Here is a 23,247-nt window from a genome sequence, read left to right as displayed (position 1 = left end):
GGGCCATGCATGACTCAGTAGTAGAGCATCTACTTGTCAAGGAGGAGGTCCCGTTTTCATTTTTTTTGCATCTCCAGTGAAAGGATCAGGTGATGTGAAAGATCCTAGAAAGCCACTGGGGTAGACAAAACTGACTTTGATGGACCAGTGGTTTGAATTTTGCACAATTATTATTATTTATTGGGGTTGGTATACCGCCCAATCCTGTTGTGAACCCATAAAGAGAACGTTGGCTTAGGTTTAAACATGGATTCTTGATATCTCTTCTTGGCTGTTTGTGATTCAATGTAGGGCAGCTTGCGTTTATTTAAAGTTGCCTCTTTGCCCTAGTTGGGATAGTTTGGAATGGAATGGCTGTTGGGACTGTTGCAATCCTTTCTTCCTTATTGCAATGCATAGCATGGAGTGCTTGTGAGCATGGGAGTCCTATCTGCTGGCCCAATGAAGCCACACTCCCTGGTTTTAATTCTAGTTTTCTTCTGTTGTAATGTGTTCAGCTTTGCATTTGTGGTGCGCAGTCTCACCTTGGGGCAAAGAAATGTTGGGCTTTCTGAAAACGTCGCCTATTTTGTCTTGAAAATATCTACAGAGCGCTGCCGTGTGCTTGGGTAACCTGTTTCGGGTTCTCTGTTGAATGTCTCAAAATGACAGACCTTCGCAGCGATGTCCTATTTCCCTCATGTGCTACAGAACAGATGCACGAGATCCTCTGTACGCACGCATACACGCTTCCTTGTGGGAATTGCCTAAGTAGACCCTGGAAGCTGGATATCCTAAATAAGATTATGCCCTACCTGTTAGCTGCTGCTGTCTGCCTTGCCATTCTTGAAAAAAAGTAAGATGTATCAGGAAGCATCTGGGAGTTCTTACAGAGCAGCACCCTTTCTTGACTTGGAAACCAAGATTTACCGTTTTGAATCTGGGGGGGGGGGATCTGCTAGGTCAGGGGTAGGGAACCTGCGGCTCTCTAGATGTTCAGGAACTACAATTCCCATCAGCCCCTACCAGCATGGCCAATTGGCCATGCTGACTGAAGAGCTGATGAGATTGCTGGATTCCTGAACATCTGAAGCCCTGGGATTCTGTGCTTAGAGTGGAACCTGAAAGCACCCAGGCTGAGTTGGGTAATGGGCACATTGCCAAAATGCAGACCAGATGATTATCAGCAGCTGTTGCCTACTAGCACAACCCTGGTGTGCAGGGACTGTTGTCATCCTGTATTCTGGTGGCTCTCTGTCACCTGAAAAGACAAAAAAATTACTGCATCTAGGATGCTTCCTGAGTAGGCTGGAGAGAATTGCTGATGACCGTATCTGTTGGAATGTGGTCCTCTTTTATTGACTTGTCAGCTTTGCTGTTCAGGTAGCAATCTGTGAGCCCACGATGGGATAAGTCTCTACTTTCTGCTTATCGATGAAATTGACTCTCGGGCTTTATCCAGTAACAGAAATATTAGCTCTTGTCACGCAGAGCCATGTGGACAGCGTGTGGTGAAGGGGCAGAAACTGAAAGGAGCGGTTTTGCTTACCATTAGAAGCTTTCATTGTAGCTCCTTGATCTTTCCCTTCTGCCGTCTTTCCCCTCCAAATTAAGAAGCCTGAATTTTGGAAGGAGCATAAGTTGTCCATCTAAAAACAAACTATCAGGTGCCAGAACTCAATCTGAATATTTGTATTGTTCTCAAATAATGCTGTGACTAGAACCTGAAATGCGTCAATAGCAGGAGTCTGCAACCTGCAGCTCTCCAGATGTTCATGGACTACAGTGCCCAATTGGCCATGCTGGCAGGGGCTGATGGGACTTATAGTCCATGAACATTTGGAGAGCTGCAGGTTGCAGACCCCTGGTCTATAGCGTACACAGTTTTTGTGAGGTTGGAATCCAGTGATAGATGAGTGATTGTTGCCCAGGGCAGACATGCATGTGCTACAGATGTGCTGGTGATGCAAGAGTGAGAATTCTCCCAACAGAGGTAGATTCTCTGAGCTCCCTATAGCTTCGATGTCTAGGTTAGAGTTAGTTGGTGGGTGTTCATTTTGTGATTCTCGTTGATCTTACAGAGATGTGGATTACTCCCCCTGTTGTCGTTCTTCTATGGTACAGGTGCGTGCATGTTGAAGGTTGACACAAATACTTGGTGCAGAGCTAATTTGACTCCCTGATATGGAAGCATCGTCCCAACAATGTGTAGTTCAGCAGGCAGGTTTGGCGGTTTTATTTGCAGGAGCGCTATGGCATTGTTTATGAAAGACCTATGCTCTGTCCCGATTATGCCTCTCAGAAGTGTGAGTTGCAATTCCTTGAAATTCAGTATATAAAAATGCTTTTTGTCAGGACTTTTGGGCTGTTGCACAACTCACAGGTACATAGCAAATTTTTCGCCATGTGGGTGCTTCCTGTGTAGATACCCATTAGATTTGGATTGGATTAGGCTGATAAAATAGGTTCCAATGAGGCCAGCACTTTTGCCCTGGAGTAAAATTCTAGACTTGGGTTACTAGTTCTGTTCATAGTTGGTAAGACTGAAGCGAATCCTGGAGTTGAGGCGTCAACATTCACGTGTGTATCTCTCCTGTAGAAATGGTTGAATCAATGAAAAAAGTGGCTGGAATGGATGTGGAATTGACAGTCGAGGAACGAAATTTGCTGTCTGTTGCCTACAAAAATGTGATCGGACTAGAAGGAAACTGTGGAGAATAATCAGCAGCATTAGACAGAAAGGGAAAACAAGGGGTGGAGAAGACAAATTAAAGATGATCCGGGAGTATCGGCAAATGGTGAGTGCTGCAGAACGCGAGAGGTTCCTGTGCCGCTTGCTGTTCATCCCGGAAGCCCCCGTAGAGTTGCCTGCTCTAAGACTCGTTTGATTTTGGATTGTAGAATGTAAATCTGCAACTGCCTATTGTGTATGGCAGGGGTCTGCAACCTGCGGCTCTCCAGATGTTCATGGACTACAAATCCCATCAGCCCCTGCCAGCATGGTCAATTAGCCCATGCTGGCAGGAGGGCTGTTAGGCTATCTGAAAACACTGAATGAACTCAGTGTATGGGGATGGCATTTACCTCTCAACTTTGGACTGGTCAGAGTAGCTGACGATTCTTTCCCCCATGTTTTTCATCCCCCTCTTGTCCTAAGGCAGGGGTGGCCAACCTATGGCACTCCAGATGTTCATGGACTACAATTCCCATTGGCCCCAATTGGCCATGCTGGCAGGGGCTGATGGGAATTGTAGTCCATGAACATCTGGAGTGCCATAGGTTCGCCGCCACGGTCCTAAGGCATTCCCAGTGCTCTACAGGCATCCCCATCCAAAGGGCTGGGTGCCTGGATGCAGTGCCATGGCTGCTCCGCCCCGCCATTCCCAAGGGGGCTTTGTAGCAGTGTGGGAAGGCAAAAAACAAAAAATCCTCCCCGCTGCGGGAAAGCCCCCATTGGGTTTAATGGACTTACACTACCAAAAAGGTGGCAGAAGTCCAAAGCCCTCCCCCCAGTGGCAGGGGCACAGGGAGGCTGATGCAGCATTCAGCACCATGGAGGGCTTCAGTGACCAGCCAGGAGTAGATCCACCCCTCTGCCAGCCAGCCCTTTGTCCCCCTCCGCCCTTTAGATGGGGTTGTAAGTTATTTGTAGGATAAGCTTTCTCTGTAGATGAATTGTACATTATTATTCCTGCTGTCTTTCTTCAGTCGAAGAACCGTGTATTCATCTGGGCTGTTTCCTGAGAGGTTTCTGATTTGTGAGACAGGTTCCAATCACTGTAGTATTATCAAAGACATAGAACTTGTGTAAGTTGTAAAGCCATAGGAAAAAGCCTGTTACTGAGCAGCAATGGACATTTTGGGTAAAATTGAAATACTTGCGGTTCTTACCTATGAAACCTAAACTTTACTAATTGAACAGCATGACATGACTTGTTACTTAGCACATAACATTTCATTATGTGTCGTATTTATGGAATTAAAAGTTTAATCGCCTTAGTTTTGAACTAAGAAAACTGCAGAGATAACTTAGAGCGGCAGACGGTTACATCTTGTGCTGTCTTAGAACTTGTATCTTAATTAGAGGGGTAGGGTGTAAAATGAAAGTTGAAATTAGAAAATTTCTAACAAAATAAAATGTATTGATGGATGGCATCATGCTGGCAGCGGATGATGGGAACTGTAGTCCATACAATCTGGAGGGCCACGAGCTTGACCCCTATGCGAAGCATATTGTTGCCAAAATAATTACGTTTACACAATAAAAATATCCTATAAAATATATACATGTACAATATATATAGGGCCATGGTGGCGAATCTTTGGCACTCCAGATGTTATGGACTACAATTCCCATTAGCCCCTGTCAGCATGGCCAGGGGCTGAAGGGAATTGTAGTCCATAACATCTGGAGTGCCAAAGGTTCGCCACCACTGATATAGGAACTATCTGATGTGTAGATTTACATAGACATTTTCCTGCTACACATTCAGAGCGAATAAAACCTTTTGCTGAAAATCGTTTTACCCCAATCTTCATTGTCTTCCTAATTCTTCAGATTTATCCCCTCAGGAAACCCTTTCCCCAGAACCTCCTCTCCCCCACCCTGGCCTCTAATTCTTTAATAGGAATTATTACTACCCAGTGATATCAATTGCATTAGATTTAAAAAGACATTCTACACATTTTTATGTGTAAAGTCTTTTCTTAAAAAGCACTTCATTCATTTCAAAAGGAAGGAAAGTTTCATGTTGGTTTTTTTCCCCACACTTGCCCAAACTTTCCAGTTTTTCCATTGGACAAATTGCAGAGCATTCCCCTGCCCCCAGGTAGGCAAGGATTGTGAGTTTCCCTGAGAGCATTCCCACGTTCAGCTAGGAGCAAACCCCAGGGGAGGAATGAGGTGTTAGTTGGAGGTTTTGACCAAGGATTCAAATGGAATTGTAGGTTTCTTCATCCTTGTTCTCAGTTGACCTTTCATCATTTAGGTCTCAAGCGTGCACTTCCTCTTCAGTTCTGCAGTAAAGGATCCAGGTTGTTTGAGGTTGTGCCTGCCTAATGATCAGTTGATTACAAGATAAGGCAACTCTAGTGGAGAAACTTCTCTTCTGTTTGCACATCTAATAAGCGTTCAGTATGAGATGGTCATTGGACTTTTAGGAGCAGAAGATGTTAGTTGCTTCACAGAGAGTCCAAATTGCATCACGATTATAGAAGTTAAACTCATAATTGAGATCAAATTCACAAGCGTTTATTTCTGTTAGAAGAAGAGTTTGGATTTATACCCCATCTTTCTCCTATAAGGAGCCTCAAGGTGGCTTACAAGCTCCTTTCCCTTCCTCTCCCCACAACAGACACCTTGGGAGATAGGTGGGGCTGAGAGAGTTCTGAAGAACTGTGGTTATCCCAAGGTCACGCAGCAGGAATTTAGGAAACACATCTGGTTCACCTGATAAGCCTTTACCGCTCAGGTGGAGGAGTGGGGAATCAAACCCGGTTCTCCAGATTAGAATCCACCTGCTCTTAACCAGTATACCATGCTGTCCATGGGAGGACCTCACAGGGAACATTTGGGTTTTTCAAAATTAATCTGAGGTTATTTGAAGACTGGGTTATATAATAATATGACTTTGTTCGGAATGTGTAGGGCTTTTTTGGTCTCTGACTGCAATATGGCTCAGAGCACATTCCATATGGCGTTTGTCCATTCAAAACCCATGGTCCCAAATGTAGCCATTTAGGTTGTCAAAGGAGAATGCTTCCTCCCTTTTTTACCAGTTGAAGGTCGGATCCACCCTTTCTTCAACTGAGGATTACTGTAATATGGTGCAAAAAATTACTGAAAAGTTAGAAAAAAAACCTCTCTCTCCTGAGGAACCTTCTCAAAGCTGCTTATAAAATAAAACATAATTTTAAAAAAACTGCGGACCACAATGAAAATTTTAGGCACCATGATGACTTGGCATATATCGTTCGTTGAGCCCTGATGCAATTATAAGTGTGTAAAATTATATTAATTGGAATGGCGGTGAAATTAAAATGTTACTGTTTGGTCAGATGCAGCGTTACTCCAATCTTCACCTGTGGATTTCAGTGGGTTTAGACTGGAGTAACTCTTACAGGGAAATCCTAAACACGCTTTTCTTGGGATTAATGCCCAAATGAATAGACCTGAGTATGCCTCTGAATAACCTGTTTCAGATTGCATTGCCAGGGTTCTGCAAGCAAAATTGCATAAAAATTGTATAAAAACTCCAATGCCGCAGAGAGAATGCTTTTGTACCCTGTATTACCTTAGCTCACACATCTTAATTCTTTCCACTTCAGAGGTAGGAAAAAATAAAAGTTAAAAACAGAAAGTACATATTTTTAGTAATCTATCTTTAACATTGTCTATATTATAAATAGGAATTGTTATTCCCTGGTGGTGTAGACTTTTGCCTAAAAATGTTTATACATTGCCAGTGAGTGAACCCATGGAAAAATGAAAAAAAACAACACCACTCTGGGGGAGGGAGGGATATTCTGAACTTTCTGGTTGCAATCCCAGGCCTTCTTAAGGTACTTTGGCACTCTGCTGTTGTAGATAAAGTGCCCCAATCCACTGGCCATTTGGGTTTGCCCACATGTCCCTCTTTTCCTCTTTACATTAGCCTGATTGAAATGGACCAGAGTATAAACCTCAATCAGGGCATGAATCAAGCCTTTGCTTATTCTTTGGTCTTTCCCCTGTGTGCAAAATTTCCAACTAGATTATAATTCAAATGCAGGATCTGTGGGGTATGAATTAAATTCAAGGTGCTTTCATTGTATGTTTTGTATTCTGAACTTGAGAGGGCTTTTTGTAGGGCCCATGGCTGTTGGATGGGAACCCATTGCATTCAATCAGTCCCTAAGGAATAGTCCTGAACTGCTTATGATCACCTGTGCACTTGAGGGCTGAAGCCTGGAGTTAATCTGCACTGGAACACAGGATCCATTTGCAGCTCAGAAGAACATTTGAAAGCGTTCCAGTTTTTTTAACAAAGATTCAGGGTACCTTCTCAACATTGAAAAGTCTAAACGTTAATCGCAACACTGAGTTAATGATATTTTGGATGAGTTTCCTGGTAATCCAGAGGCAGAAACAATTGCTGTATTATTCTGTCAGTCGGAGCAACAGTAACATTCAGCAGAATAGATCATTGAGGTTGGAACTGGTTTCTGAACTCAGAGCAATTTGAGTTGGTTGGGCTTGGCAACTTATCATGTCACATAAAATAATGTCAAGGTAATGTGGTTGTTTCCCCCCATTTTTTGTCCAAAGTTTGGCTTCTGGGCAACTCCTAGGAGTTAGGCCAAGACTGATATCAGTTAGAACTGTGGATCCATGATTAATGGGAAGGTGCCTTTTTCCTCCGTGTTGCCTTGCCAGAAAAAGTGACAAAAGTAAACAGCCTTGTATGTTAAAATGCGTGAGGCACATGATAAAGATTGTGCCCAGGCGTGAACTGTTGCTGAAGCACCTTTCCCCCATATCCCTAGTGTTGTATTATGAAATAATAGCCAGCTTGGGTTCAGAAGGTCCATTGATATCTCTGTAGTATATGACACATTGTACCAGAAATTTTGAAACTGAGGGGGAGAGTTTTAAAGAAACCCTGAAATGTTGAAAAAAATATAAAATATACGCACGTGCTTATTTTAACCATCAAACCTAAACCTAGATTACTGATTTCAAAATATTAAGTTCAAGGTCCATAACTAAATATCTAAGACTATTTATTGGTTTTATTTATGAACCATAAAAATATGAACGCTGTAGTTTTTTTTACCAGTAAAATTGTGAATAGACCCAGTACTAGAGAGAGAGACAGCTGCTGCACTGCTGCCCTCCGTTACCTTAGCACACCTTATTTTTTGCCTTCTGAAAGGTAGAAAAAATGAAAATAGTATGTTTTATGGTAAACAAAATGTATTATGTTAAACATGATGTTAATCACAATAGACCTATCAGCGTATTTGACATTGTTAAACTTTATAACATTGAAAAATAGTGTATTGACATAGTGAGGACAAAATTAGTCCCATTTAACAAATAAATACATGCTTAATATTATTTCCCTATAGTGTATGCAGGATTCCCTCAAGCTGTAATTGTCTCAAATGAAACATTTCATGCTACACATTTTAAATAAGCAAAACACACCTGAAGAAGAATTTCACTTATTCAAGAAGAATTATTGGGCTTTGTTTCAGTGCTCTCAAAAATTGCAGCTTTCCATCAGAATAACTGAACAAAGTTTTCAGAGAAAAAAAACTTTCCCTGCAGTTTTGTGGCCTACTCTTCACAGCTCTAACTACCAGAAGTTTGGGGGTGGGGGGGGCGTAGTCGCTTCGAAAGGGAGCCACCCTGTCAAAGATCCATCTGCTGCTGTTCTGAGAAGGCTAGAACGAAGCCCCCAGATCTCTTGACCAGAGTTTCACAGTGACCCAGTGGACAATCAGTCAAGCTGCGCATTTATCAATTTGGGTCTTGCTGGGGGCTGTAGGCTAAGTAAAATTGCCTGGTCCTGTAGCTGAATGCAGCAAGCGCACTGGGGGCTGATGGATGGAAGTCACATGGGGGGCATCCTTCTTCATAGCTGGGAAACAATTGCCATCAAATGGTCAGTGATGCCCATTGAAGGATACTTGCAGAGTGTGAGCTACATTTGGAAGGCGACTGGTTTCCACTACCCTGTTTCCCCGAAAATAAGCCCTAGCATGATTTTTTGGGGATTTTTGGAGGATGCTTGAAATATAAGCCCTACTCCAAAAATAAGCCCTAGTTACAGATTCCCTGGTACAGCTGATGTGTTCATGTGGGGGGTAAAAAATCATGGAAAAAAATAAGACATCCCCTGAAAATAAGCCCTAACCCATCTTTTGGAGCAAAAATTAATATAAGACCCTGTCTTATTTTCGGGGAAACATGGTAATAATATGTCAATGTAGTAATTTATGGGGGTTGTTTGTGTGTGTGTTAAAAGCTAACATGTATTTGCTGACAGCTCTCTTGAATTTGCCATTCCTCCCCCCCACAAGGTTGAGACTGAATTGAAACTAATCTGTTGTGACATTCTGGATGTACTGGACAAACACCTCATTCCAGCAGCCAACACTGGCGAATCCAAGGTTTTCTATTATAAAATGTAGGTTGATATTGGGTTAAAACTGTGAAACTGGGGAAGGCATCTTACTTTGCTATATATCAGTATAACGGGTGGGTTCTTAACTGAATTGTCTGGTCTGTGGGGATGGGGGAGGAAGAGAGATGTGTTAGTGTCCTTCAACCAAAATGAGTCTTGTGCCCCCTAAAAGAGTAACCAGTTCATTGTAGTACAAGCTTATGAGATCCAGAACTCTCTCTGAGACCGGCAACTGAATTTAACACTTCACGTGTCCGACACAATGGACTTTGGCTCATAAAATGTTATGCCGTGCTAAATTGGGAAATCTCCGCGCTGTCTCTACTTGCCGTTTGGCTCAGGAAATAGTTTAAATTCAGGAAAATGGCAAGCAAAATATTTATGAGACAAAACTGCTCAAGAAGATGTTCTCCATCCGCTCCTGGAATTCCTCCCGTTTTGTGCTTTTTCACTGGTCTGTTGTGTTGCGTATGATTCTGCCCCCTCTTGAGATAGTTAAGGTTTAAGGGTAAGCCAAAAGCTATGTGAACTAATTAAATGCATCCCTCAGGTCAAGCTAGGGCTGAAACTTGTATACAATTCAAGATGCTGTGTGACGAAAATAAGTTGAGGTTTCATTTTTTTTAAGAGTCAACGAATGCTAACATTTTCTCATGGAATAGCCTTTGATAAAATGGGTCAAATGTACTTTTAAGTACTTTTGGGTCTGTGATGCACAATTATACATGTAACGTCTCGAGCAAAAGTACAGAAGATTGTCATCTTGTGCATTTTATTTTGGAAGAAAGTTATGTTATTTTATAGTGGTGCTAACGTTGATACTGATGCCCCTTTGTGTTTAGATCTGTTTGACACAGAGTATGCACTTTATTTCACCGTAATTCCATGCATGTCTTCCCCCATCGGCTTAATGTTTCACAGGCGATAGGATTCTTTGTAGGAAGCATCCTCTCTGTTCTCGTCACTGCGGTGATGCCCATTGTCACTTTCTTACTAGAAAGACTTTATTTGATCAGTTAGTTACTTGCCTACAAACAAAGCTACAGTAGAGATCTAACTTGCTGCCAGCAGTGTTACTGTGTTTTGCACAGTTCAGTACCTGTTGCATGTCTACTGAAAACTCTCAGGCCTTAAATATGGAGGAATGAGAAGTAGTCTGAATGGGGTGGCAGGGAAGCAGGCTGTGATCTGTCCTCCTGACTCTTGATGCTTGATTTCCAGGAACCACACAGTCTCGGGCAGAATGACTTGCAATGTTGCCTTGCGTTTGCAGTGAGTCACTTTCAGAATGACAAGCCACAAGCTTTCACGTTTTCAAAATACGTTTAAACGATTCGTGTTCCATACCCTCAGCATTGTGCTCTGCGCAGCTTCCAATTAGGAACAACCGAGACAGCCAAAATCACATAATGAAACCAGCAGCCCGTCTGCAAAAGCAGTAATTTCAAGCAGTTTTTTAAAACCCAAGAGCATTTTGTTTTGGCTTGTCAGTAAGCCCTGTGAGATCAGAACAAACAGAATGGGGGTGGGGGGATGGTACAGGAAAGGCCTCAGAAAATAAACATGATTTTTTTTTTTTTTGGCTTGGCATCTTAAGCTGAATAGGCTGAGCATCAAATGGTTGGGCAGAGAATTCGGCAATCAAGGTGCCGCGACGGAAAGGCATCCCCTTTAAGGCATTCCTTAAGGAGCCGCTTATTTCCAAGTTTATACTGTGCAAGTGCATTTACAAATAATGGTGCCGAAGAGGAAATGGCATTGGCTTTCTAGTTCATTTCAGAGTTTCCCACCGACTCTTATAAAACCTCACCCATTTCTTTTTTTACTTCTGGAGCTGTAAATTTGATTTTCTGCTCTGCAATCCTTACTGTTCTTTCCCTTCTAATAGGAAGTAACTAGTAACTACCCTGTTTCCCCGAATATAAGACATCCCCTAAAAATAAGACATAGTAGAGGTTTTGCTGAAGTGCGAAATATAAGGCATCCCCCGAAAGTAAGACGTAGCAAAGTTTTTGTTTGGAAGCATGCCCGACGAACAGAACACAGAAAAATAAGACATCCCCTGAAAATAAGACATAGCGCATCTTTGGGAGCAAAAAGTAATATAAGACACTGTCTTATATTCGGGGAAACACGGTAGCTGGCGGAGCAGATTGGCTGGTCTTGCAGAAGAGTCTCTATTGTTAAAGCTGTCGATTTTCAAAGCCAGTAAAAGCAAAAATTGCATAATATCACGGCCCAAATAACATTCCATAGCATCTCTCATTCTTATTTTAGTTGAACCCTTTTTTGTAGGTGCACTGTTTCATGGGCCCAGGGATGAACAGATTCACTAAGATATCCCTGCCCTCTTTAGCTAATACACTGGTGTGCGCATAAAGTGCATGGTGTGTGCATAAAATTCATAAAGGTGTGCGCATAAAGCAGCAGTCGGCTTTATTCGCAGTCAGTACAGCCCGGCACCTATTCTGGCCAGTGATGTTGCTTCTTTCTTACTTTAAGCTATTTATAATCCACACTCGTGGGAATGTCCGAGATGGCATATGATACTGGAACATCAAGATCCATATAAGAATGAAAAATTCAGAGCATCAGTGAATAACCAGTGAAAAGCAGCCAGTGAGGGAAAAACATGGAGCAGTAGAGGAGAAAAAGAGACGCACAGGTGAAAATGAGAAAGAGTCCAAGGCAGTAAATAAAAGCATTAAAAATAATCCTTTCCGCAACCTGCCTGAGTAAACAAAAAAAAGCTCTCACCTGAAGATAAAAACATCAGACCTTGACTGCTATTAACCGCTAAGCCTTGCTGGCTAGGATCTGGGGAACCCAGGTTCGAATGTCCACTCTGTTGTGTCATCTTAAATGAGTGACCTTGGGCTACCCACACATCCTCAGCCTTGACCCCTGTTAGTAATTGGATGGAAGACTTACAAGGAATGCCAGGGTCATGACGCCACGGTAGGCAAGGTCGAACCACCTCTGCATGTCTCTTGACTTGAAAACCCCGTGGGATTGTCATACGTCAGCTCTGACTCGATAACACTTCAACCCCACACGCAATAGTCAGTTCAGTTCAGTACCTTTATGGGCATTAACAAAGAGGTTAATCAAAGTCTCAATAAATAGATTAAAAGAAGAAAATAGATTAAGATGGATAAATATCGAGGCAATCAATAAAAGGGGTAGTTAAACAGTATAACTGGAGCGGGTCTGCTGGGCCAAGACCAAAAATGTTGCCACATCCACAACACGCAATAGTCTAACTACCATTAATAGCACAGGAACGTTCTATAGGTCCTGTTTGGGTGGCATGAAGGGCATACAGTAGTTGTATGACTGTTTTAGTTGATGGGAAGTGTGAAGGTGGCTCTCCATGTTGCAGCGAACAAGTACTACTTGACTAGCCGCAACCCATATGTTTCTCTCACGTGGCACATTTTAGTCTTTGACAGGTTTTGCTGTCTTGCATTCATAGCTGGACACCTGGAAACCCTTCCAGTTTCTAGCCACTTGGACATGCTTCTGTCACTTTTCTTTCAGAAGAGTTTGGATTTATATCCCCCCTTTCTCTCCTACAAGGAGACTCAAAGGGGCTTACAATCTCCTTTCCCTACAAAAAATACCTGTAAGGTAGGTGGGGCAGAGAGAGCTCCCAAGAACTGTGACTAGCTCAAGGTCAGCTAGCTGGCATGTGTTGGAGTTCACAAGCTAATCTGGTTCACCAGATAAGCCTCCCCACAGCTCAAGTGGCGGAGAGGGGAATCAAACCCAGGTCTCCGGATTAGGGTGCACCTGCTCTTAACTACTACACCTGATTTAGTGTTCAAGGATAGATACAGGCTTTCTTTCAGATTTATGTGATGTTTCAAGACACTAATCAGAGAGCCTTACAAACATGTGTCCCCTACAATTATTGCATGTCCTCAGTCCATCTTAATTTATAATTTAAGTAGCTATGAAACCTGACATAGTGTGTGTGTCTTCCATTCAGAGTCATCAGTTGTCAACAAAGGCAAGTTTATGTATACTTTATGTATACTTTATGTATACTTTATTCCATTTTATTTAATGTATAGTTTCCTATTCCCAGTGAGTCTTAAGTCTGGGTCTTAAGGTGGATTACACACTTAAACAAAACGACATTTGCAACAGTCAGCCAATCCCAGGTTACATCTGCCGGGCAACATCATGAGAAATGTCAGTTTAGTTTTTTTTTTTAAGCGGGTGTGATCACTGCTAACAGAATTCCTGTTGTGTGCAACAAACAATATGACATGACATCTTCTGGAGAAGACTACTTCTGTCATTAGCGGGGCATTTAATCTCCCCCGTTCAGGGACCAGCACCAGCTAAAGGGAAATTCTGCCAAAGAGGTTTCCCTTTTCGCCCTTTTCCCTCCACTCCCATTGCCTTGTGTGTCTTGGAAACTTGGGGACAGGATTTAGCGATGATCAGTGTCGGTCATGCTGGAAGACAGTTGTCTGAAAAGCCTCCATTGATGCTTTGATGCTGTGCCAACTTGATGTAAATAATAATATAAAAATGGCCTGCTGTCCACAACCCAGACTGCCAAATGTCCCCACCTGCCCCTGCAGCCGCCCCCAAGCCACTTACCTGCAGGACTTGGCAAACTGCAGCTGCCCAAGGAGCTGGGAGAGGCAGGTAGCAGTTATCCCAGGTCAGGGCTGGCAACGGCAAGGCTTGTCTCAGGGTCCCACCAGGCAGGAAGCTGACCCAGCAGCAGGGACAGCCCTTTCCTCCCAGGAGCCAAAGAGTAGAGGAAGAGCCCGCAAAGCTTTAAAGGTGGAGACCCAGGAAGGGCCAGACAAATGGGTGGGCTCAGAGTGGGGTTGGAGGGGAGAAAGAAGCTATAAAAGCCTCAGAGGGTCAGAGAAGAGAATGCTAGTTGGCGGCTGCATGCTACGAGGCTGCTAGCGGTGGCTCACTGGAGTTCTACCCAGGTTGAGAACTTCTCATTACAATACTGCTGAATATAAATGAGCTTTTTTGCAGAATAAAAGGAATACGTGTGGCAGGAGCCCCGATCCCAAACTTTACAGGGCAGGGAAGTAAAAAGATCCACTTGACGCCTTTTTGTTGTTATAACAAGATTTCTTAGATTTTTAGTTGTATATTCTGGAGAAAAGCAGGTTAGCATTCACTAAATAAATACCCCTAGCCTCGTGTGAGATCAGCGATGCTCATGCTTTAAATGTTAACTTTTTCTCCAGAGCAGTAATGTTGTGAGCGGAGTGGCTGCTGTAGAACTTTTCTCCTGACTCCTCCAGACTGATGTAATCTTTCATCTCTCCAAAGCGTCTGTCTTCGCTGCAGATTTCTGCATTAATGACAGGCAACACACTGTACAATCTAGCTCTCAACGTTCCTAAGAGAGACGTTTGGCTAGATTACAAACACAGATAATGCTTCTGAGACAAGCATTTCTTCCATTCCCTCCTTGTGGAGGGAAAGTTTTTGTGGCTGCTGCACTGGATTAACCAAGACCAGCCGAATACCTGTGCTATCCTCAGCCAGGATGGAGGAACATAAAATGGACCGGCAGGGGCATTCTTCTTTTCACCCCTTCAGACCAGAGACAGCAAGTCCTTCAAGCCCCCAGAACAAGGAACTATTCTCGTCCTGACTCTCCACCGGACCACAGACTGTATCTCACAGACCTGAAAAAGCATGTCATCCGATCTCCAATGGCAGAGGTGTATCGGGGGGAAATGGCACCCGGGGACAACACTTGCCTTGAACGCCCCTTGTAATCAGGGGCAGGGCTCGGGGGTGGCTTGGACAGGCACTGCTGCCACGGTGCCCATCGGAGCGGCCTCCCTGAAGGCCTCCTCCCTCTCTCCATAGGCACTTGGACAGCTCTGTCTTTAGGTGCCTCCCCTGCGCCCACCCAGCTCTTCCAAGCCGGGTCAGTGCAGGGTAGGAGGGGTGTGGGGGTAATCCCCCCAGCCATTTCCTCTGGGGTCATTTGACCCCCGTCCCCGTTGCAGATACGCCACTGTCCAGTGGGTGTGGGTGGGTGTGCTTTAGCTATTAAGCATGATTGCAAGAACTACCTAATTCACAAGCTTCCAGATAGATTCATGTGTTCCTACTCAGCTTCGAGGAGAAGCGTCTCATCACAAACCACACTCATATCTTTTAGTGCATCTGGGCAGTTGCATAAAAATCAGAGCAGGCAGATTGTATCTTCTGCCTAACGAGATAAACGAGTCCTGCAAACACGCCGAAAAGGCCCCGATCGGCCTTATGACTCTTGGAACCCCCATAATCTGATGTTCACTTACATCAGCATGGTGTCATGGGCCTGCCCTTCTGATTGGGTACTTCTAACATATTCCCCCAGAGATACTGAATCAGCCCCTGGAGCTCCAGAGCTCCATTTTATATTGGTGGCTCCAAATTCAGGACCTTCAGCTGTTGCAGGCGATTGAAGGATCCAGTCCCAACTTGACATTATCACATGGTGCTGGCTTAACTGGTCTGAACTCTTATGATTTCACTTCCCTTTGTGGTCACAGACAAAAGAGGATCGTGGTTTGAAATTGGCCGTCATACAGGGCAATCAGTCTACCCTTCTACTCCTTAAGGCACCAGACAGAGGGACAGTGCCTCCTTATACTAACAAACAACACCAGGGCAAAGTCACAGGGAGAACTAGGCCCAGGTCTCTCCAACAGGTCTTTCAATCTGCTTCTGTATTGAGTGGAACATTTCATTCATTCATTCGGAGAACTTCTGTGCTTCCTCTCTAGGGCACTTGTCCCAAACAACTTAAAAAATAAAACATGATAAACAACATAAACATTATTAAAACTGTGCATTCCAAACACATCCAGAGCACAAAACATTGAGCAGTTTAAAATAGTGCATCCCATTAATTAAACCTCTCTGCAAACAGAATTTCTTTGGTCACCAAGTACCCTAAAGGAAATAGTAGCCATTACCAAGGTCCAAGCCCTCCATGCGAGGAAAAGAAAAAAAAGAGTTTTGATTTTTATTCCCCCCTTTTCTCTCCCTGCCAAAGGGGGAGACTCAAAGGGGCTTACAATATCCATTCCCTCCCTCCCTCCCCAACAAACACCCTGTGAGGTGGGTAGGGCTGAGAGAACTCTGAAGAACTGTGACTAGGCCAAGGTCACCCAGCTGCCATGTGTTGGAGTGTACAAGCTAATCTGGTTCCCCAGAGCAGCCTCCACAGCTCAAGTGGCAGAGCAGGGAATCAAACTCGGTTCTCCAGATTAGAGTGCACCTGCTCTTAACCTTTCTCCAGTCCTGACTTGACATTATCACATGGTGCTGCCTTAACTGGGCTGAGGAAGGGCTTTTCAAAGGCAAGGTGCCACCACTCAAAGAGCCCTGCCTCTGGTCATCACCCACCTCATCTACAAAAGCAGGAATGCTCATAACAGGGTTTGTGAGGAGAATCTTGTTTGGCTGGTTGGGCAGTATGGGAGGAAGCAGCCCTTTAGGTATCCTGAGCCATTAGGACTTTGAACCAGCAGCTTGAATTGTGCTCAGAAACAGATGGGCAGCAAGAGCAGATCACCCCCTTTGAAAGAGCCTGCTGGATCAGACCAGAGTCCATCTAGTCCAGCACTCTGCTTCTCGCAGTGGCCCACCAGGTGCCTTTGGGAGCTCACATGCAGGATGTGAAAGCAAGGGCCTGCTGCTGCTGCTGCTGCTGCTCCCGGGCACCTGGTCTGCTAAGGCATTTGCAATCTCAGATCAAGGAGGATCAAGATTGTTAGCCATACGACTTCTCCATAAATCTGTCCAAGCCCCTTTTAAAGAGATCCAGGTGAGTGGCCATATTCCGGGTGAGTGGCCATATTCCAAACACCAATCACGCGTTACGTGAGGAAATGTTTCCTTTTCAGATCATTCAGCGCATCCCTGTATCCAGCCCCTCTTACTAGCTTGGCCGCCATGTTTTGGATATCTGATTTCTGGACTATTTTCAAAGGCTTGGAAAGGTACAGGGGAATCGACTGCTCCCGTCACCGGCCTAGTGAAGACCATAAATCACGTTGACAGCTAAATCATAGCTATGATGGCCCTTATTTCAGCACACTGTCTCAGTGTGAGCTCCGCTGCCAGTATCTGGAGAGAAATTTTTCAGGCAGTAACCAGACTGAGAGTATAGATATTGGATCTTTCTGCCTCACACGGGAACAGCAAATTTCCAACATGTTTTTTTTCCCCTTGGGCTATGGAACAGAGGCAGCGATAGAGGAAGCACCACCTTGCTTGCGCACATTGCCCAACCTCTGTAGAGTCACTAGAGCATATTCTGTTGGCTTGCCCAAAATTAACAGAATTTAGACCTAGTTTTTTTTTCTGAAGGCTCCAACTTTGGCAGGTCCGTTCTCTACAAATTCCAAATTGAACTATCTCCTGAATAATCAGGACCCCAAGATACTGGAAATGGTAGCCAATTTCCTGGTTAATACCCTGAAATAATTTTCTGGGCTTTCCTCCTTGTATTAATGTCTGTATATTCCTGAATTCCCCCCCCCCCCTCTTTTTACCACTTTTATCATTCTGTTAAACCCTATCTGGGGCATATTAAACATTTTCTTTTGTGATGCCTAATTAAGGTCTCTAGTTTGAGTTTGATAGACCAACCTCACCTTCATCCGTAACGTTATTAACCCTTCTTAGAACCAGGAGTTGAGTGCTTCCATCACTTTACTCTTATTAACACCCCTCTCACAACATTTTAGATTAAGTTGAGAGAGAATGACCGGCTTAAACAAAGGTCACTGCTCCTAGCAGCTAAAGTACAGAATTAGGCTGGAGTGAACTGGGGTGCCACCCCAATTCCAGCCCAACTCTCAATCCAGTGCTCTTAACTACCAACCTGTACTTCACCCTACTGCTACCCTCTGAGGCAGGTACTCACACACACCCCATAGTGAAAAACCTCTGCTCTTGCTTGTTGAGACAACTGGAAACCACCGTGCGTGTGTTGCTACATTGGGAATGTTATGCGTCCCAGCGAGGAACATTTATTAAGCTATTGCTTAAAGGAGGTACGTTGTGCTCCGCCAAGGAAACAGTCTGCTACTTCCTAAGTGATCGGCACCTGCAAACAACAGTGGAAGTAGCTGAGTTTCTCTCAATAGCTGTGAGGTTAAATGTTGTTTGCACATCTTTCACATCTGCAGGTTTTAATTTTCAATGCCAATAAAGATTTTCATAACACCTATAGGTGTCAAACTCGTGGCCCTCCAGATGTTATGGACTACAGTTCCCATCATCCCCTGCCAGCATGGCCAATTGCTCATGCTGACAGAGGATGATGGGAACTGTAGTCCATAACATCTGGAGGGCCACGAGTTTGACACCTGTACAAAACCTTCCTATTCATATTCATATGAATGTAATTTCTTAAGTCGTATGTCAGATTATGACTATGCTTTATACACCAACATGTACATACTGTGTGCCTGACAAATAGAATCTGAAATAATTCCATGAGAAAATGGGTTCAGGCATTGATTTTAATAGTTTAAGAAAGCCCTTGTAATGGGTACAGGCTGCACTGCAACTTGAATTGTATTCATTTGTGATTCCTGTATTTGAAGTAGGAGATCTGCCCCATCAGAACATTTTTGATGAATTGCTATGTGTTTTACCAAGGTTTGTTGTAAATGGTAAAGAGAAAAAATAATTAAAGGGGCCTCGGGAGACCCAGGAGGTGATTTCAGAAGACCCACTGGTATGAAATGGAGCACATCTTCCTTGAGCAGACTGAAACATTTGTTGCAGACTGTTGACTCTGGTTTCTGAGTCAGTGCAAAGAAGCTGGCAAAACAAACCGACATTTGCTGGACAATTAGTCAGGGTTCTGGGAGCTCCCAGAGTCCCTCTTGTCTGACAGAAGACAGCCGTGTCCTGACAGATGTAGATCTGATATGGCAGCAGAAAGTCAATATTGATATTTTTAAATCTCTGGTCACTGGCAGATGCAGTGTTTTAATCTTTTCTTTCCTGCCCCCTTCCCACAGGAAAGGGGACTACCACAGGTATCTCGCTGAGTTTGCCACAGGAAATGACAGAAAGGAAGCTGCTGAGAACAGCCTGGTGGCTTATAAAGCTGCTAGTGACATTGCAATGACAGAACTTCCTCCTACACATCCCATCCGCCTAGGTCTCGCCCTCAACTTCTCTGTTTTCTACTATGAAATTCTTAATTCTCCTGACCGTGCCTGCAGGTGAGTGTTCCCAATGTGGAAAGGGGTGCGGTTTGTTTATTCCACCAGTACCCGAGTAGCTACAAATGACATCTTTCTTCCTGTTCTGCATATACAAGAAGTCTCATGAAAGCACCTGGGTGTTATTTATTAATTTATCTATTAAGGCTGCCAGTCAACATTAGGTCTCAGAAACTTACTGAAGGAGGAGGAGGAGGAGGAGTTTGGATTTATATCCCCCCTTTCTCTCCTATCAGAGACTCAAAGGGGCTTACACACTCCTTTCCCTTCTCCCCTCACAACAAACACCCTGTGAGGTAGGTGGGGCTGAGAGAGCTCAGAAGAACTGTGACTAGCCCAGGGGTAGGGAACCTGCGGCTCTCCAGATGTTCAGGAACTACAATTCCCATCAGCCTCTGTCAGCATGGCCAATTGGCCATGCTGGTGAGAGCTGATGGGGGTCTGGACCCTGAGAACATCTGGAAGCAGGTTCCCTACTGGACTAACAAAAGGTCCCTCACCAGCTGGTGTGTGTAGGAGTACATAGGCTAATCTGAATTCCGCAGATAAGCCTCCACAGTTTAGGCAGCAGAGCGGGGAATCAAACCTGGTTCCTCCAGATTACAATGCACCTGCTCTTAACCACTACGTCACTGCTGCTCCCTAAGATTAGATTATAACCATCAGGCAAGTGAGCTTGGCAGAACTGAATCGAGTTCCCATTAAAGAATGGCATTAAAACTGTTTAATAGCACCAATAAACAGTACAGTATGAATGAGGAACAGAAGACAAAAGAAAACTGTCTTCCTAGCATTGACACAGAAACCACCCTGTTCCAACTGTAAGAAAGGCACCCTTCTGTTTTACCCACGGTCCTGATCCTGTTGCAAAAAATGCCATCCTGAACAGTTCATCCATTAAACTGGCTCGGGGCAGCTACACCAGTGCCAGGCACTCCAGACAAAGAAGTGTGGAGCTGCATGACATCAGCATATGTCAACTCCAAAACGGCACATGATCTCACCCAGAGGCTTTCCGTTCCGCTTGAGTGGCGCTGGAGATAAAAACGAGCCTTTGATTGTTGAAATGCTTCTATCCCACCTTTCTACAATGCCCAAGACAGCTTACAAAAACACAAAAGCAGAGGAGGTTTCAGTACGATATTTGGCAAGGTGTTCGTGTAGCTATTGAAAGCATGTGTGCACAAGCTGTGAGCGAACAGAGCTCTTGAAATAGAGATCTGTTAGACGCGGGGCACTTGGTGACCTTAGTTGTTGCATGGGGTCATTCAGGGGAAGTGGTCCATTAGGTATGAGAGTCCCAGTGCATATGGGCTTTCAAGTAACAATCAGCACCTTGAATTGTGCCTGGAAACTGATAGGTAGCTAGTGAAGTTCCCAATTTTTTCTCGGTTCGTAACTGGCAGCTGCCCTCTGAGAAAGAGCCATTAAAGCTTTAAGATGAGGATGATTGAGGGATTGGAGCACCTTCCTTATGAGGAGAGGCTGCAACGTTTGGGACTCTTCTAGTTTAGAGAGGAGACGTCTGATTGAAGTCTATAAAATCATGCATGGGGTAGAAAATGTCGACAGAGAGAAATTTTTCTCTCTTTCTCATATACTAAAACCAAGGGGCATACATTGAAAATGCTGGGAGGAAGAATTAGGACTAATAAAAGGAAACATTTCTTCACGCAATGTGTGATTGGTGTTTGGAATATGCTGCCACAGGAGATGGTGATGGCCATTCACCTGGGTCGCTTTAAAAAGGGCTTGAACAGATTTATGGAGAAATCGATCTCTGGCTACCAATCTTGATCCTCCTTGATCTGAGATTGCAAATGCCTTAGCAGACCAGGTGCTCGGGAGCAGCAGTAGCAGAAGGCCATTGCTTTCACCTCATGCATGTGAACTCCCAAAGTCATCTGGTGGGCCACTGCAAGTGGCAGAGTGCTGGACTAGATGGACTCTGGTCTGATCCAGCAGGCTCTTGCTTATGTTCTTAAGTCACTATGCATGACTTGGAGCGACAGCTCAACCTGAATGAGAAGATGGAGGATAGAGGATTTCATTTTGAGAGAGAAAAGATGTTTAGTTCTCATGCTGATGGTATGGCAGCTGGAGTACAGGAGCTGAGACGTTGCTCCGCAGGCTTTATTATAACCACCTTGAAGACTTCAAGAAGACTACAACCATCTTCAGATCAGTCATTTTGAAAGTCGGGCAGTTCAGATTTAAGTAAGAGAAAGAAACGAGGGATGCAATCCTGGCCCTTACCCATGAGTAAGCTTTACTGAACACAGACCTGAATGACCCAGGCTAGCCCTCCAAAGCTTCCAAATCCAAGTTCTACACAGCCAGCTTGATTGAGAGTTAATAGGGAATAGCCCACCCTGTAATCCCTGACATGTTAGACTTCGAGCAAACACTGGCCTCCATTGCTTTCCCCTCACTCAGAATAACTGTGCCCGCACAATTGTCCATGCCAGCGAATGAACCCAGGCACGAGATGCCTTTTGAACCAACCTAGCACCTCACCAGGGGACAGTGTCCCTATGTAAGGATCTGTTCCTCCAGTCAATAATTGAGACTTGGGAATGGTTCAAGAGCTTTATTGAACTGTGTCAGGACCTTCGCTGCAGAAAGCCAGAGCTGGGGCTCAGACATTGCCCATTCGGGTGTTCCCCCCCTCACACCGGTTCCCATAATAGCCCGCATGAGAAAAGGATAGTGCAGGGGTAGGGAACCTGCGGCTCTCCAGATGTTCAGGAACTACAATTCCCATCAGCCTCTGTCAGCATGGCCAATTGGCCATGCTGAGTAAGAGCTGATAGATGGAAATATGATTCCTGAACATCTGGAGAACCTGGGATTCCCTGAGATGAGTGTGAAGTCAGTATTGTTATATGTTTGCAGGCCAGCGACAGACTTTCTCCCTTCTCCAGGAAATGGGAGAGAAGGGGGGAGGTTTGCATACTTCACTAGTTACAAGCAAAGCCATAGAAAACAAAAAGGCCCTCAGGCTGCGGATTACAACGGTTGTAGGTGTGACCTTGGCTTCAGCCCTTCAATGCCAGGCCCAGCCAGGAGCAAGAGGGACCCCCACTAGATGGTTCATCCTGGATCGCTTTGAGGCTGAGCAGTTAGTCTCTTCCAGGCCCTCAGCTTGATCAAAGGGCTGCGCTCTCAGCCCAAATTCTGGTGCTCCTGTGCCTTCCACCCCTGTCAGTTACACGGTGTGCTTTATTGCAGGTTGGCGAAAGCCGCTTTTGACGACGCTATCGCAGAACTGGATACGCTGAGCGAAGAAAGCTATAAGGATTCTACACTTATCATGCAGTTGTTACGTGATAACCTGACACTATGGACTTCAGACATGCAGGGTGATGGTAAGTACTCGGATGTTGCTTCTGCCTGCCAGCGTTAGAGTCTCTGTCTAGATTGCAGAACTAGGGCAGCGCAGTGGGAGAGTTAATTGTGGTCCTCTTTTGTACTTTCCCCGCTGCAAACCCGAGAGGGATCATCAGCCCGCCTCCCTCCGCTTTCTCAGCCTGAAAGTAGTTGCAGGTTATCGATGCTGCCCCTAACGTAAGCCTCGCTGTTCGTGGGCAGGTTGCCCTAGCTCATCAGTTCCTTGTCTTGTGCATTGTTAATTCCATGCTAAGAATGGGGCCAAGACAAGAAGAGTTGGAAGCCTGACCAGACCTTCCACAGGAAGTAGAAAGATGGTTGTCAGGAGTAATTGTCAAATCTGATTTCTCCTACTTAGGAAACGACAGCGGACTGGTACATAATTGCAAATTCCCTCGGAGACTTGGTATATTTCATCTCCGTGTTACTGGAAAAGGAGGGGTAGTGGTGGAATTCAGCATGTTAACCGG

At 44.6% G+C, this 23,247-nt stretch overlaps 1 protein-coding gene across 1 annotated transcript in view; it reads left to right on the top strand.

Moving 5' to 3' along the window:
* Positions 1-23,247, top strand: part of YWHAE (tyrosine 3-monooxygenase/tryptophan 5-monooxygenase activation protein epsilon) — a 30,669-nt gene that overhangs the window by 1,516 nt on the left and 5,906 nt on the right. Inside the window, 5 exon segments of the mRNA XM_048519051.1 lie at positions 2,579-2,674; positions 2,677-2,777; positions 9,046-9,152; positions 19,181-19,387; positions 22,619-22,755. Of these exon segments, the coding sequence (XP_048375008.1) occupies positions 2,579-2,674; positions 2,677-2,777; positions 9,046-9,152; positions 19,181-19,387; positions 22,619-22,755 (648 nt within the window).

The sequence above is a fragment of the Sphaerodactylus townsendi genome, linkage group LG16 (assembly GCF_021028975.2).
Source record: "Sphaerodactylus townsendi isolate TG3544 linkage group LG16, MPM_Stown_v2.3, whole genome shotgun sequence".
Lineage (NCBI taxonomy): Eukaryota > Metazoa > Chordata > Lepidosauria > Squamata > Sphaerodactylidae > Sphaerodactylus > Sphaerodactylus townsendi.
The sequence above is the reverse complement of the archived record's forward strand: the minus strand, read 5'-3'. Positions and strand labels throughout refer to the sequence as shown.